Here is a 16,722-nt window from a genome sequence, read left to right as displayed (position 1 = left end):
GTACGATTGACATCCCTAAGCATAATTATATAATTAATTTATTTTGAGATGATAAATAATTATTCAATTGAATTATTAAAGTGCAAATCGAGTTATTCAATACTTAATTAAATAAAATTATTTTATCACTCCCATCAAACCACTCATATATATTCTGTTGTTGTTTTTTTAATTTTATTTACCTATCAAAAGAAAATTACTCACGCGTCAACTAGAAAAACAAAATACACTTACTCACACGTGCGGCCTCACATGTTAATAAACCAATTTAATTCGCGAACGGAATTAGGAAAATTAGGGCATTCCATAAAACCCTAGCTAACAAAACCCCCGTACTCGTCATTGGTGAGTTCGTCGTTCTTTCAAATTAATTGCTTTCAGGCTGTAAACTTGTAATATCACTTGTCTTTTCATGCTTAATCTCAATTTTCTTTCTTTTGCTTTGCTTCTTTGGAGTTCTCTTTAAATCCTAGTTTTGTTTTTTAGTTGGTTGGTTGAAGTTCTACATTCGTTGAATCTCCGGTGAAAATGAGGTAAGTATTGAAGTTATACGTCTAATTCGGTGGTTTCGATCCGGTTTTGTCTAATTAGGTTTTAATCGGTACACTTTGTGGTTATTTTGAGTCGAGAGTTCACCGTCACTCTCGATTTGCTATGCATTTGAAAAATGTTAGTGGTAGCTGAACATGCCCAATGTTTTCTGGATGTTTAGTTTTAATGTTTTAGCTATGATTTGTAACTGAGGAGTACTATGGACCTTTAAGATTTTTCTTGCACTTTTTAATATTGCTGTTGTTTTTTGTTTTGCAGTCGGCCAATGGAAGAAGATGCTCCGGTTAGTTATTTTCTCATATCTTTGGTTCATTATGCTTTTGTAATTTGTTGTCACATGGTTTCAGCTGTTTATTGAACCTTTGTAGTAAGGGGTAGCGAGTTTGAATTATGTCTATTCTGTTGAACATTGATATCTGTTATCGTTTCATATGGTAGCCTTCCAGGAAAGTGTCACTGAAAAAGATATTTCAGCATTGTCAACCATACTTGGTTTTTGCTATTTATTTTATTTGTACCAATTTTACCCCTAAAATCAGTTATTTCATTTGATAGAAAAATTATCTTCAACATGTTCTATGGAGCTCTAGCCTTTTACATTTATGCAGTTGACAGTGAGTGTAAGGAGTATGATGGGAAGTTTAATTTATTATCTATTTCTTCTCATGGTCAATGATTTGTTGTGCTTAACCTTTATCAACAACAAGTCCACTTTCTATTAATTTAACATATTTTGCCCTTTATTTCTTCTCTGTTAAAAGGTGGATTTTTTTTGTTGTTATGAAACATAACTTTGTGATTTACCTTGGACGATGTTTACAGGCAAAGAATGAGGAGGAGGAGTTCAACACTGGTCCACTTTCTGTCTTGATAATTGTTGAGCTTTTCCACTTTCATGTGGATGGTCCCCACAAGCCCACACCTTTTGACATTGAGGATCAACTTTTGACAATGGAGGGGGAGAAAAAAAAAAATAGCTGCAGCCTACGTTTTCTCCCATCAACAATTGCGGCAGTTATCTTCAACAATTGCTGCTCATTCTTCAACAAACAACAGCTCAACTTTCCTATAAATTGAGCTCATTCTGCAGAAGGAAAGGTGTGCAGAAGTGCGAGAAGTGTGAGGCAAAACAAGAGAGAGTGTGGTGAGTGCTTTTTTGAGAGAAGAAAAGTGTGAGGAAAAATCATAGGATTTTTCATCTCTCTTAAAATAGTAGCTCAGTCCTCTTGTGTTTTCCAAGTTATTAAACTTGAGATTTGTGTTTCCCCTATTTTGTGTAGGGAGAATTTTGTAAGCCTACTATATACATAGTGGAAGATTTCTAGACTACGGTCTCGTGGTTTTTCCCAATTTGGGTTTTCCACGTAAAAATTCTTGTCTCATATTTTTCTTATATTTTGCACCAAATATGTTTCTTGGTTTGGATCCCATTTTGTAATCCAGCAAGAGGGAAAAGAATTATCCTGGTTCCGCTGTGCAAGTGTCATTTATTTTGGACACTCGTGAATATTTATTCACCACTTTTCCCAACAAGTGGTATCAGAGCCACCTTGGTTCTGAGGCGGATTAAAAATGGAGGAATCGTCGTTGCTTGGTGGTATGTTCAAATTGAACGGATCAAATTACTCAATTTGGAAGCCAAGCATGTTGGATCTTCTCTATTGTAAGGATCTCTATTTGCCCTTACATGGAGATGATGCCAAACCAAAGGATATGAGTGATGATGAATGGGTCATCATGCACAGAAAAACAGTTGGTTACGTCCGGCGCTTCATTGAACACAGTATTTTTCATCATTTTGCTAATGAGGAAAAAGCTGACGTTCTTTGGAAGAAAATGGAAGCTATGTTTGAAAGGAAAAATGCTTTAAACAAAGCTTCCATCATCAGAAAAATCGTTCGCTTGCGATATGCGGAGGGTGCCAACATGACGGAGCACCTCAATGCATACCAGGGTCTTATCAACCAATCCACCAACATGGAGATTTCTCTTGATGATGAAGTCGTAGCTTTATTGCTACTTAGTTCGTTGCCGGACAGTTGGGACACTCTTGTAGTGTCAATCAGCAACTCGGCTCCAGGTGGAGCACTGACCTTGCAGATGGTCAAAGATTGTCTTCTTAATGAAGAATCCAGAAGAAAAGATCAAGAACGTTCTTCTGAGACAAAGGCGATGATTGCTGAAAACGGAGATCGAGGGAGAAGTAAAAGTAAAGGCTCTCAATACTCGAGAGATAAATCCAGGGGGAAGTCTAAACCCAGAAAAGACTTCAAATGCCATTATTGCGGTGGTCCAAACCACTATGAGAGAGACTGCAGAAAGAAGAAAAGAGATCAAGCGCGTGGAAATAATGAAAATGCTGAGAAAGACACAACAGCAGTTGCAACTGATGGCGATGTTGTCGTAGTTTGCGATGATGCTCTTGTGAGTTCGTCATGCCAACAAACAGACTGGATCGTTGATTCGGGTGCATCATATCACATTACACCACATCGTGATATGTTTGCATCCTACACCGGTGGCAGCTTTGGCAAAGTCAGAATGGCCAATCATGGTGTGACAGAAGTTGCTAGTATAGGAGACATTGTCCTGCTTACTAACACTGGATGTAAGCTTATCTTAAAAGATGTCCGACATGTTCCTGATATCAGACTCAATATTATTTCCACTGGCAAGCTCGACGATGATGGTTACATCAACCATTTCGGCGAAGGAAAATGGAAGCTAATCAAAGGCTCTCTAATTGCAGCAAAGGGTAGAAAGCAAAATTCTCTCTACATGATGCATGTAACGTTGTCCAATGGAGAGGTGAATGCAGTCGTCAAAAATTCCTCCATTGAGATATGGCATAAGAGGCTTGGGCATCTGAGCCAGAAAGGTCTGGAGATCTTGGCTAGAAGAAGCCTCATCCCTGAGGTTAAAGGAATGCACTTGGAAACCTGTGTTGATTGTTTGGCCGGAAAACAACACAGAGTTGCATTCAAGAGCTTCTCTCCCTCAAGAAGAGCTCAACCTCTTGATTTGGTGCACACAGATTTGTGCTACATGAAAGACAGAACTCTTGGTGGCGCACTATATTTCGTCACTTTCATTGACGATTTTTCGAGAAAAGTCTGGTGTTTTGCTTTGAAAACCAAAGACCAAACGTTGGAGGTCTTTAAGAATTTTCAAGCAAAAGTCGAGAGACAAACAGGAAGGAAACTGAAGTGTGTTCGTGCAGACAACGTCGGTGAGTACCAAGGCCCGTTTGAGCAACACTGCAGGAACCATGGTATCAAGCTTGAGAAAAGCGTCCCAAAGACCCCTCAACACAATGGCGTGGCAGAAAGGATGAACAGAACAATTTGTGAAAGAATCAAATGCATGCTGTCGCACTCCAAACTGCCAAAATCCTTTTGGGGTGAAGCTATGAGGACCGCAGTTGACTTGATCAACCTTTCTCCATCAACTCCTCTGGGTGGTGACATTCCAGATAGAGTTTGGTCCGGGAAAGACGTGTCTTACAAACACTTGAGAGTGTTTGGCTGCAGGGCTTTTGTTCACATTCCAAAAGATGAGAGATCCAAGCTTGATGATAAAACCAAACCATGTATCTTCTTGGGATACGCTCATGAAGAGTTTGGTTATAGATTATGGGACCCAGTTAACAGGAAAGTCATCAGAAGCAGGGATGTTGTATTCCTTGAAGATCAAGTTCCTGATGATGCGAAGGAAAAGCCTGAATCTAATTCAGAAGTTCCTGTCAACTTAGATCCAGTTCCTTCACCGACACTCCAGAATTACGGGGGAGATACCCAATCGGAGCATGGTGATCCGGTTGATGATGAAGCAGGTGACGATCAGACTCCACCTGTACAAGATGATGTCCCTCCAGTCAGAAGGTCTACCAGAGAAAGACAACCTTCTACCAGATATAGCCCACATGAGTATGTAATGCTCACTGATGGAGGAGAGCCATAGAGTTTTGTAGAAGCCATGGCGCATGACCAAAAGGAGAAGTGGTTAGAAGCCATGAAGGAGGAGATGAACTCCTTAGTTGAAAATCACACCTATGACTTAGTGAAGTTGCCAGCCGGCAAGAGATCGCTGAAAAACAAGTGGGTCTACAGATTAAAGGCTGAGGAGAATAGCTCACAACCAAGGTACAAGGCGAGACTGGTTGTGAAGGGTTTCAGTCAGAAAAAAGGGTGTTGATTTTGAAGAGATTTTCTCACCAGTGGTGAAGATGTCTTCAATCAGAGTGGTGCTCGCGATTGCTGCCAGTTTGGACCTGGAGATCGAGCAACTTGATGTGAAGACTGCATTTCTGCATGGAGATTTAGACAAAGAAATCTACATGGACCAGCCTGAAGGTTTCAAAGTCAAAGGAAAAGAGAACCTTGTATGCAGGTTGAAGAAGAGCTTGTACGGCCTGAAACAAGCTCCCAGATTATGGTACATGAAGTTTGAGTCCTTCATGTCAACCCATGGCTACAACAAGACCACCTCAGATCACTGTGTTTTCTTCAAGAAGTTCGCAGGAGGTGATTTTATCATATTGTCTGTCTACGTTGACGATATGTTAATTGTAGGCCATGATGCCAGCAAGATTGATAAGCTGAAGAAAGAGCTAAGCAAGTCTTTTGCGATGAAAGACTTAGGCGCAGCTAAGCAGATCCTTGGAATGAAGATCTTCAGGGACAGGAAGAGCAAGAAGCTCTGGTTATCTCAAGAACAATATATTGAGAAAGTTCTTGAAAGATTTAGAATGAGCAAGTCGAAGCCAGTCGCCACTCCACTTGCGGGTCATATGAAGCTAAACTCAGCACAATGCCCGACAAGTGAGACAGAAAAGAAAGAACTGCAAAAGATTCCATATGCTTCTGCGGTGGGGAGTCTAATGTATGCTATGATATGCACTAGACCTGACGTCGCTCACGCAGTTGGTGTGGTAAGTCGATTTCTCTCAAACCCAGGAAAAGAGCATTGGACAGCAGTGAAATGGATATTTCGGTACTTGAGAGGTACTTCTAAACTTTGTCTGAAGTTTGGTGATAACCATATTCTACTTGAAGGATATGTGGATGCAGACATGGCTGGTGACATAGATTCCAGGAAATCCACATCTGGATACCTGATGAGACTTGCAGGGGGAGCTATCTCGTGGCAATCGAAACTTCAAAAATGCGTGGCATTATCCACAACGGAAGCTGAGTACATTGTTGTGACGGAAGCTTGCAAAGAGGTGTTGTGGTTGAAGAAGTTTCTACAAGAGTTGGGCTTGAAGCAAGAGAAGTATGTGCTTTACTGCGATAGTCAAAGCGCAATTCACTTGAGTAAGAATTCGAGTTTTCACTCGAGAACGAAACATATTGATGTGAGATATCACTGGATTCGAGATGTACTTGAAAGAAAACTAATGCAGCTCGAGAAGATCCACACCGATGAGAATGGTGCAGATATGTTTACCAAGTCCTTACCCCGAGATAAGTTTGAGATCTGCAAACGTGAAGCAGGTCTAGTTGAATCTCCACATGACGTGGAGGGGGAGAATTGTTGAGCTTTTCCACTTTCATGTGGATGGTCCCCACAAGCCCACACCTTTTGACATTGAGGATCAACTTTTGACAGTGGAGGGGGAGAAAAAAAAAATAGCTGCAGCCTACGTTTTCTCCCATCAACAATTGCGGCAGTTATCTTCAACAATTAATTGCTGCTCATTCTTCAACAAACAACAGCTCAACTTTCCTATAAATTGAGCTCATTCTGCAGAAGGAAAGGTGTGCAGAAGTGCGAGAAGTGTGAGGCAAAACAAGAGAGAGTGTGGTGAGTGCTTTTTTGAGAGAAGAAAAGTGTGAGGAAAAATCATAGGATTTTTCATCTCTCTTAAAATAGTAGCTCAGTCCTCTTGTGTTTTCCAAGTTATTAAACTTGAGATTTGTGTTTCCCCTATTTTGTGTAGGGAGAATTTTGTAAGCCTACTATATACATATTGAAGATTTCTAGACTACGGTCTCGTGGTTTTTCCCAATTTGGGTTTTCCACGTAAAAATTCTTGTCTCATATTTTTCTTATATTTTGCACCAAATATTTTTCTTGGTTTGGATCCCATTTTGTAATCCAGCAAGAGGGAAAAGAATTATCCTGGTTCCGCTGTGCAAGTGTCATTTATTTTGGACACTCGTGAATATTTATTCACCACTTTTCCCAACAATGTTGAGTGTTAAGAATAACACACAGGTACTGATTTGTTCAAGAGAACCAGGGTTACTATATATGACCAGTTAGTATGATTATGTGAATTTTATCTGAACATATGAAGCCTTTCAAATTCTTGTATTGTCATTCTTATTCCATTAGGGTGCGTTCTCTTTGGTTGTAAAATTATCATGAGAAAAGGATGGAAATGAAAAGGTGGGGAAATTTTATCATTTCCACTCTTGTTATCTCATGTTCTCTTTGATAATTTTTTTTTTATCCTATACTTCATTTATCCTATACACATGTTCTCTTTGTGGGAAAATGATGGATAAATTGTTAAATGACAATATTACCCTTATTATTGACTTACTTATTTTATGCCATACTTTCAATTTTATTTTATGACATACTTCATTTTTTTTATATAATTTTTCTCGCCACCTCCACCCCAACCCCACGCTCCCACCAACACCCTCCCCTCCATTTTTTTTTTTTTTTTTAATTTTTCTCGCCACCTCCACCCCACCCCACTACCCCACGCCCCCACCCACCTCATCCCCACCCCCCCACCACCCCCCCACCCCCAAAATTGTTTTTTTTTTCTCGCCACCTTCACCCACCCTCTCCTACCCCACGCCCCCACCCCCCCTCCCCACCACCCCCACCCCCAAATTTTTTTTAAAAAAAATTTTCTCGCCACCTCCACCCACCCTCCCCTACCCCACGCCCTCCCCACCCCCCCCAACCCTCAAATTTTTTTTTTAAATTTTTCTCGTCATATCCACCCACCCTCCCCTACCCCACGCCCCTCCCGACCCCCCCCCCTACCAACCAATTTTTTTTTCTCGCCATCTCAACCCACCCCTCCCTACCCCACGCCCCCACCGACCACCCTCCCCACCACCCCCCCACCCCCCAAAAAAATAATTTGGGGGTGGTGGGGAGGGGTGCGTGGGGTAGGGAAGGGTGGGTCAAGGTGGCGAGAAAAATTAAAATAAAAAAAAAATTGGGGGGTGGGGTGGTGGGGAGGGGGTGGGTGGGGGCGTGGGGTAGGGGAGGGTGGGTGGAGGTGGCGAGAAAAATTAAAAAAAAAAAAAATTGGGGGTGAGGGGGGGTGTGGGGAGGGGGTGGGTGGGGGCGTGGGGTAGGGGAGGGTGGGTGAAGGTGGCGAGAAAAATTAAAAAAAAAATTTGGGGGTGGGGGGGGGGTGGGGGGCGTGGGGTAGGGGACGGTGGGTGGAGGTTGCGAGAAAAAAAAAATTTAAAAAAACTTTTTTTTGGGGGTGAGGGGGAGGGCGTGGGTGGGGGCGTGGGGTAGGGGAGGGTGGGTGAAGGTGGCGAGAAAAATTAAAAAAAAAAAAATTGGGGGTGGGGGGGCGTGGGGTAGGGGAGGGTGGGTGAAGATGGCGAGAAAAATTTAAAAAAAAAAATTGGGGGTGGGGGGGGGGGTGGTGGAAAGGGGTTGGGGGGGGGGGGTAGGGGAGGGTGGCAATAAAAAATTTAAAAAAAGAAATTTGGGGGTGGGGGGAGGGGGTAGGTGGGGCATGGGGTAGGGGGTGGATGGAGGTGGCGAGAAAAATTTTAAAAAAAAATTTGGGGGTTGGGGGGGTGGTGGGGAAGGGGTGGGTGGGGGGCGTGGGGTAGGGGAGGGTTGGTGAAGGTGTCGAAAAAAATTAAATTTTTTTTTTGGGTGTGGTGGGGAGGGGGTGGGTGGGGGTGTGGAGTAGGGGAGGGTGGGTGAAGGTGGCGAGAAATTTTTTTTAAAAAAAAAATTGGGGGGGGGGGGGTTGGGGGGGGTGGTGGGGAGGGGTAGGTGGGGGCGTGGGATAGGGGAGGGTGGATGGAGGTGGCGAGAAAAATTTAAAACAAAAAAAATAATTTGGGGGTGGGGGCGTGGGGTAGGGGAGGGTGGGTGAAGGTGGAGAGAAAAATTAAAAAAAAAAAATTGGGGGTGGAGGGGGGGGGGGGTGGGGGCGTGGGGTAGGAGAGGGTGGGTGGAGGTGGCGAGAAAAAATTAAAAAAAAAAAAAAAATTGGGGGGAGGGGGGTGGGTTGGGGCGTGGGGTGGGGGTGGGGAGTAAAATTAAAGAAAAAAAAATTAATGGTTTCGATCCGAATAAGACCCACTCACTGACATTCTCAATGTGAATGGTAAAATTGGAAGATCAAAAAAATATACATCATGGGAAAATTTTATCACACGTGCAGGTCATGATAATATTATCATGATTTGGGATGAAAATGTGGGAAAATGGGCTGTTTGGGAAAATTTTCCCTCCTGCCCGGAGAAAATTTGCTAACAAAAAGAACACATTAAAAAGATGAAAAATGAGGAAAATTATTTGTTTTTCATCCTTTTCCCACAAAGAGAACGCAGCCTTAGGGTATTATGTCTAGCATTTATTAGCAGTTTATTCTTTTACAAAATGATGTATTGTCCCGATTGTTTGACAATTTTTGTTGCTTGTAGGTGCTCATCAGCTGCCGTAACAACAAAAAGCTTCTGGGCCATGTGAGGGCTTTTGATCGCCACTGCAACATGGTCCTCGAAAATGTCCGGGAGATGTGGACTGAGGTTTGTTTATATCTAGGATTGCTTCCATATGTCTATATATTCAGTATCAAATTGTTAACATATTCTTTATGCTATTGGGATATGTTTCTAATACCTACATCAAATTGTATCCATTACATAGGTGCCTAAGACTGGTAAAGGCAAAAAGAAAGCTCTTCCAGTTAACAAGGATCGTTTTATTAGCAAGATGTTCCTCCGAGGGGATTCCGTGATCATTGTCCTCAGAAATCCCAAGTGATGGGTATGTCTCAATACTTTTGCTTATTGAGCAATATATTTCTATAGATGCTTGCCTGACTTAGGTATCCAGGAACCTATACCTCCTCTAGGTAGTTCCAGTATGAGTCGTAGTTTACTGTTTTCTCTCTTGTGTTCTGGGGCATCCTTTATTTATCAAATTTCAATAATTAATCTTTTATGGATCTGCTTTGGTTTCATCTGGATTTTAAAGTTTTAGTAAGGCATGGTTGTTTTTTTTTTAATTGATTTCATAAAATCTGTTTATTCTTGACACTTTCTTTGTTCGACCCTGATTTAGTGATTCAATATGGGATTTATATTTAATTCAAGATGATTTTTGACTTCAAATATGGACTAATTATAAACTTTGGATGCTGTTAACTTGATGTCGCTGCTGTAACCCCAAATCCACCTTTTTGTCAAATGTGTATCTTTTATGGTTGTATTACATAGATTTTGGAACTGAAGTTGACACCATAACAAAGCAACATGATATGCAAATTATCTGTTTGTTTTTGTGGTTATCTGTGTTACGTAATTTGCTTTGTTACCATGGTTTATGGATTTGCGACATGCTAATTTTTGTTTCCTTTTCATTCTTGCAGGTGGAATTACTCTGAATGTAGTGTGAGCTTATTTCTATTTTGAGCATATGAGGCCTGCAGCTTATCGATGATGATGAGGTTTATCTTTCTTAGGTTTATCTTCTTGGAACTCATCTTCACTACCTTAGGTGCTTTTAACCCTTGATAATTATAGTATCGAGAGTATGGTGTATACTTTATCCGTGGCTGATTCTTGGTCAAATTTATGTTCTGTCCAGTTATTTTCTTTTACGTGGCAATGTGTAGGTTCTACCACCTCTATATATCATATGATGAGATTAAACACTTCATTTGATATTCTCAGATGCTCACTCTCTGTTCATGAAGATCGAATTTGAATGTTATTTTTATGTTAGTGGCGTCCAATAAGCAAAAACCAAAGAGTAAAGCACAGAAAAAACAAAGAAATTAGCCAGTACTGTGCCCCTTCTAGTGAATCGAAGATGTAATATAACATGAAACTGCAAATCATTGGCCTTTTTATTTCTTTGTGGTAATTAGAGATTGATTGCATGAAATTCAAGACCATAATGGGGCGACGTTTATGCAGATGTACTTTAGGCTTCCAACCCAGCAATGTGTTTTCCTTGGAGGCGTCAGGTCCCCTTTTTTTTCTGGGATCATCGTCTGTGTTCGGTCTGAACCCTATTTTAGCATCTGAATTTATAATTTCTTCAACTATTTGCACAGGATGAGTAGCTCGAGTTGTAATAAATTTCATGAAGCATGTTAAGAAGCTGTCTCATTGCATCACTGTGTTTGAACTATAAGTTTGATCTCGTAGGCATAATGATAGGGAGGTTACATTATTTTTGAGTTGAAATGCGGATTTGGAATCAATGATTCATAGGATTATGCTATGATGGGTTTTACATTAAAGATAATTAGCTTGAAATTTTGATGAATTTCAAAACTACACGACGCTAGTATATATATAATTTTTTTCCCCCTAAAATCAAAGCTTTGATTTTGTTTGCATGCATCTTACTTGATGCACGCTGTTTATGCCACAGCCACACCTTTGCACCGTGCACAATGCGTGCTAGTGAAATGAATGACGAGATGTAATTTGTGATCTGTATAAGATCGGTAAAGGTTTCGTACGCACAATGAAGCTAGTGAGGAATAGAGTCGCTGCATGTTGGAAACGAGGTTTCAATTTTCATACAAGTAGTTAGAAACATGGATTTAATTTTATCTTGCGATGTTGTTGGGAAGTTGGCAACCTGACTTCCTGCTTATCATTTCTACATCATCAAAATGACATTGTTTTATGTGTTTTCATTCAACAAAAAGGAATAATATGAATAAAACAATGTTGACTGTGCACAATGCAAGCTAGTGAGGGATAGGCCTGTCGTGAGTGTGCAGTTGTTCGTATAAGTAGCCATGAATGCACTCTACGGCTGGCGTCGAGAAATAAGTTGGCAATTAAGCTTCCCTTGTGGCATTTCTACTCGAATGAATTTTAACATGAAAATTTTGAGTATTCTGCATCACCAAAATGTTCAGGGAAAGAAAGGTTAATGTGTGTTTTTGTTGTTGAACATTCATTTTATATATATATATATATATATATATATATATATATATATATATATATATATAAATTAACACTTAAATAAAAAATTTGAAAACCATGTTATGATGAACTCGAACCCAAAATCTGGTTTTAGGCATTAACCATTCTACAACTAGATTAACACACACACACTAAACATTTCATTTTTGCTTTGACGCGGCGTCGTATGAAGTGAGCCTTGTGAGTAAAAGTCACAACTTTAATTCTCACATACTTTTTCTACAGCACTTGTCATACTTCACATTCTTCGAGCAAATTTCATTTTCTTTATAAACAGAGTATAAAAAATGGTCTATTATCCCCTAAAAAATGGGCTATTATCTGAGTAAATTCAATGCAGTCACACCTCAGCCACACACCTAGACAATAAATTTTTATATTTACAATTTATTATCTGAGTCTGTACTTTCCTCAAATCAGTAACCTCTATCAAGTAACATAATATTAATGCGCCAAAATTCCTCAATTGCAATTACAGCATTGTGATAAACAAAAAATAAAAAAAATTAAAGAATCAGCATTCCAAAATGAATGTCATGGCATATATGTGTTTACTCTTCACATCTTGATGGGCAAAAGCTGAGGAACCACTATTGACTAGGAAAAGCTGCAGCAGTTATCTTTACAAAGGGATGATCTTTGATGCTATGATCTTTGAACTAAAAAAAAGGAAGTACATTTTCCTTGGAGACATAGTTCCAGAAGACTAGCATTACATTATCACAGATCAAGAATGCCATTCTAATATGCCTTCCTTTCTAGACCCTAAACCTAGGTTAATGCTTCTTTCCTATCAGTGCCTTTTCTCATTTGACTGCCTTCCATCTCTTTGTTTTTGCAGTAGTAATAGTTATGTAAAATGACACTGAGAAATGCATGCAAAAACTAAACTGCAGCCTTTCACTTTTGTGTAGATGGGGGGAAATTGGTATAATTTGAACTCTATCAGAGAGATATACAAAAGCAAAAAAGGGTTGTACTCAGCTATGATTCAAGATAAAGAAATGGACGTCAGCCTATCGAGAGTGAATCTATATCACCTAATGAGGGCTCAAATGTATTAGATAAAGTTGTGCATTTACGCATCAAGTCATTCTCAGATCTTGCTTCTTACGCCGGCAGCGGTGGTGGCCTTTTTTGCAGAGATTTCCACCGATCATTTCCAATTGTGAAGTATTCTCTGGTGCAGTCCAGGCAAATAAATTTGATAAGCACTAAGCAATAATCCCAATAAAACAAGAACTACACATATTGTCTATTGCGTAGTGGCATCAAAAAATGCTATCAATTCTCCAGCCCTGAATTGATTAAAATGACCTACAACGCTGTAGCAATTTGACACATGATCAATTTATACATCATGCTTGATGCCAGAAGAGTAAGGACAGGCTTACTCTTTTCATACTGACACATATACTCCATTTTCATAAGCATAGTATCAAAAACATAATAACAGGCCAAGAAAGACATCAGATGTCAAAGCATTAAGATGGAAACAAAATAAAACTTATAGTGATGCTTTAAGAAAAATACTATTTGTTTCAAGATCGTATAGGCTCCCATTATAAGAAAAAATATTGAACATCCATAGGCTATCATACCATTTTCACCAAATTATAAGAAACATGTATATACCAGTTTCTATCAAAGAGTTCCAGTTTCTTATACAAGATTGTTGTTTGCTATTTTAATTTTATTAACTATGGACAATCCAGTTAAACCATTCACTTAAAAAGCATCCTAAGCTCATCAGATTCAAATTACATGAATAACTGCAGAACTGATTCCGCTGTTAAAAATTAAAGAAACACCAAAGTTGAGAACTTAATTCCATTAAATACCATCATAAAGTTTACATAAGACGCTTAGCTAGTGATCAATAATCATAATCAATTTCCATTTAAACAAGAAGCAAAGTACCTCCACATTCATCGCCCCAAAACAGGGACCGTCCGTCATCCTCTTCCACATCAAGCTCGTCGCCATATTCAAGCTCCACATCTCCTTTATAGCCCGAATCACTTCCATAACCAGATTCATTCCCCTGGATATCACAATTACTAACCAGCCCATAACCAGAAATCACAAACTCCCTCTCCCCACGCCCATTCCCTTCCTTGTCTCTTCTCAAATTCCTCTCACTCTCATCCGGCACCCAGCGTGCCTCTGAAAACAGCTCCCCGCTCGAATCAGTACTCTCAGCCGTCATTGGAAAATCGGAGCAAGTCACATTCGCCGTCGACACGCCCACAGAGCGGTACCTCCGATCGGAGCTCCGGCTAGAAACCGATCTGGACCCTCCGCGCCGGCGGCGCTTGCGTGCGAAGCTCCTCCCGTGCGCGGCGGGGAACGCGGGGGGTTTATCGTCGTCGAAGAAGCAGAGCTTCGACATGTCCAGGACAGAACTGAAGGGGAACGACGTCCTGCGATCGTCGCGGCAGATGCGCTTGTTGGCAGCGCCGCGCGATTCGGCTGAATCGGAGCCTAGGGCTTTGCCGAAGGGGCGCCAGCTGCGAAGCTGCAGCCTGCATGATTCTATGGCGCGTCCAAGAGGCATTGAAACGCACAGGGTTTGCCGATTTTCTTGGATTAATACGAGCTGTTAAAGAATCGATTGAGGAGTTTATTAGGGTTACAAAGATCAATTTGGGGATTTAGGAGTTTTTGAAGGAAAGGAATTAAGAGTTCAACTCAAAAACAGAAAGAGTAATCGATAGTTTGAAAATTGAAGATCTGGTGTTTATATATGGGGAATAAAACCGTTAGGAATTCAGCTGATTCAACGCTCGATTGACGGCTTGATGCAATTTTGACCCGACCCGTTGTCTCGGATAATATTTTATGGACTATCTTTATCAACAACCTACAACAACCCTATTTTTAATAAAATATTTATTTCTCTCTCTTTCATATACACAATTTATATTTTAACAATTTTTATGTTTTATTAATAATCTACTATAACCTAAATACTTTTTTTCTTTTTTTTTATTATTTGTTATCATATTTTTTAATTATAAAATGCCAAATGGCATTATCCCATTTGATTGAAAAGGTGGATGACTTGGGTTGTTCTGCAAATTTTTTGACAACCCATTATTCACTTTGTTAATATTTTAGTATTTTTTTGATTTAATTCTTTTGTCTTCTAGTGATGACCGATTGTCATTGGTCATGAATAAATGTAGTCTGAGGTGTACGTGATTTCTACAAGGTAAGGGGTTGGATACGATCCATTAAATATAAACTTTTTGTATTCATTTCAAATTCAATTAAAAATAATTGTTCTAGTGTGAATTGTTTTATATATTTGTAGATTATACTTGCAGAATAAGGTATACATAGAGTAATACACGTTCAAAAATTGTAATAAATTTATGAATAGATATAAGATTCCTAATACAAGTGGAATATATATCAAATATACTTCAACACGTTATCTAATCCTACGAATCTAATCAACAACATGTATAGAGTATTTTTTGTTACACAAAATCTCCTATACACCCGGGTCGTACCCGACCAGGATCCTAACTCGAATCTAACCCAAGTGAACTATTATACCCGAATGTCAAGTTTTATTGTCATTTCGCTATAGTGTTAATATCATATACATATAATGTTAGTGTCATTTCAATATAGTGTTAGTGTCATTTTACACGTAGTGTTAGTGTCATTTCAATATAGTGTTAGTGTCATTTGTAAAACAAAATAGTGTTAGCGTTACTTTCGAAATAGTGTTATTTCTAAAATAAAATAGTATTAGTGTTATTTCAATATCGTGTTAGTGTTAGTGTCATTTTAATAAAAAAAAATAGGTCAGGATAGTCCAATTGAGTCAGGATCCGGGTCAGGTACAACCCGGGTGTACGGTACACTCGGGTGTACATGAGACCACCTCTTTTTGTTAAGTTGTCAGATCATGCATTATGTTTGTGATTGTTTGAATTGTGCAATTTATATAAAGTATTTTTTATGGAGCTGTCAGATACAATATCAATGATGAAACAAAATATTAGCGGAATCAAGAAAAACGATAAAGAACATAGTTTTCACTATATTTCGTGAGAATAAATTTACAAGTTTTCTGCTACTGAAAAGAGAGAGTCCCCCAATTTACAAGTGAAGATGTTATTTATAATTTACAAATAAACCCTAATTTTAAGGGCTCATTCATTGGTCAATTGGGCCCAAGCCTCAATTGACCAGCTGACTTTGACCAGAGCTGGCTCCCAAAGTTGACACAAACAGGGACGGATGCAGAGTGGGGCGGTGGGGTACAGCTGTACCCCCAATTTTTTAGTAATAGTATGCATGTAACTAAAGAACTTGCACAACAAATTTCTTTAATTTTACTTGGACTATGGTGGGCCTCAATTCACTTTAAAATGACGGCTGAATCAGATGGTGTAGAAATAGGAATGGTTAATTAATAAAAGAAAAATACTACTCACTAAATTTAAAATATAGAAATTATCATTTGTGAGAGTCCAAATGACAAATTAGATAATTATATAATTTCTTTATTTTTACATTTTTGAGTAATGTTTTGGAATGTACTAGTTTTAGTGTTAAAGTATCTTTTATATTTATATTTATGATGGAGTATTATTTTTTTGTACCCCCAATCAAAAATTCTGGATCCGTCACTGGACACAAGTGTCTTGTCTTTCTTCTTTGATACTTTCCCTTCATCAAGTTTGACTCTTTGCCCTCATTCATATATTTTATTCGTTAAACTTAACCCAAAAAATGTGCATAATATTGTCCTCATCAACCAGGTCATACATTGTGTTTATGAGCGATTGTTTGGATTGTGCAATTTTATGTTATACAAGTGGAATTATACATTGCATATAATTCAACACATTATCTAAGGCTACGAATTTGATCAGTAGCATGTATAAAGTACTTTTCGTGACATTGTGTTTGTGAGCAATTGTAACTCAAGACCTCTTGCAAAGGAAAATCTCGTGGTGCCTTAATTTTA

At 39.2% G+C, this 16,722-nt stretch overlaps 2 protein-coding genes across 5 annotated transcripts; one reads left to right on the top strand and one right to left on the bottom strand.

Moving 5' to 3' along the window:
* Positions 1 to 284: 284 nt before the first annotated feature.
* On the top strand, positions 285 to 11,010 carry LOC130995367 (uncharacterized). 4 transcript variants are annotated; one of them, XR_009092138.1, is made up of 10 exons: positions 302 to 392; positions 487 to 533; positions 811 to 835; positions 1,375 to 1,424; positions 6,747 to 6,771; positions 9,201 to 9,305; positions 9,427 to 9,546; positions 10,151 to 10,243; positions 10,701 to 10,750; positions 10,841 to 11,010. XR_009092138.1 is itself a non-coding variant. In XM_057920628.1 (8 exons), exons 2-7 carry the CDS (start codon positions 529 to 531, stop codon positions 9,541 to 9,543), a joined length of 327 nt encoding a protein of 108 aa, XP_057776611.1. In that variant the 5' UTR covers positions 302 to 392; positions 487 to 528; the 3' UTR covers positions 9,544 to 9,546; positions 10,151 to 10,440. The 4 variants fall into 4 exon arrangements, 2 of the variants coding, with proteins under 2 accessions (XP_057776612.1, XP_057776611.1); XR_009092137.1 differs by having other exon boundaries at positions 10,701 to 11,010; XM_057920628.1 differs by lacking the exons at positions 10,701 to 10,750; positions 10,841 to 11,010 and having other exon boundaries at positions 10,151 to 10,440.
* A 1,208-nt stretch (positions 11,011 to 12,218) lies between these two features.
* On the bottom strand, positions 12,219 to 14,660 carry LOC130995365 (uncharacterized). The gene is made up of 2 exons (XM_057920624.1): positions 13,653 to 14,660; positions 12,219 to 12,912 (listed from the first exon to the last, which is right to left on the bottom strand). The coding sequence occupies exons 1-2, from the start codon at positions 14,287 to 14,289 to the stop codon at positions 12,818 to 12,820; spliced, it is 732 nt and encodes a 243-aa protein (XP_057776607.1). The 5' UTR covers positions 14,290 to 14,660; the 3' UTR covers positions 12,219 to 12,817.
* Positions 14,661 to 16,722: the final 2,062 nt, after the last annotated feature.

This window comes from Salvia miltiorrhiza, chromosome 7 (assembly GCF_028751815.1).
Source record: "Salvia miltiorrhiza cultivar Shanhuang (shh) chromosome 7, IMPLAD_Smil_shh, whole genome shotgun sequence".
NCBI lineage: Eukaryota > Viridiplantae > Streptophyta > Magnoliopsida > Lamiales > Lamiaceae > Salvia > Salvia miltiorrhiza.
The sequence above is the reverse complement of the archived record's forward strand: the minus strand, read 5'-3'. Positions and strand labels throughout refer to the sequence as shown.

What these genes read in the sequence shown, in the direction of transcription:
- LOC130995367 (XM_057920629.1), top strand. An exon ending in TTGAGCTTTTCCACTTTCAT is followed by an intron (nt 1,450 to 9,200) that starts GTGGATGGTCCC and finishes TGTTGCTTGTAG; the next exon opens with GTGCTCATCAGCTGCCGTAA. An exon ending in TCCGGGAGATGTGGACTGAG is followed by an intron (nt 9,306 to 9,426) that starts GTTTGTTTATAT and finishes TCCATTACATAG; the next exon opens with GTGCCTAAGACTGGTAAAGG.
- LOC130995365 (XM_057920624.1), bottom strand. Translation starts at nt 14,289, where the DNA reads ATGCCTCTTGGACGCGCCATAGAATCATGCAGGCTGCAGCTTCGCAGC. An exon ending in TTGGGGCGATGAATGTGGAG is followed by an intron (nt 12,913 to 13,652) that starts GTACTTTGCTTC and finishes GGACTGCACCAG; the next exon opens with AGAATACTTCACAATTGGAA.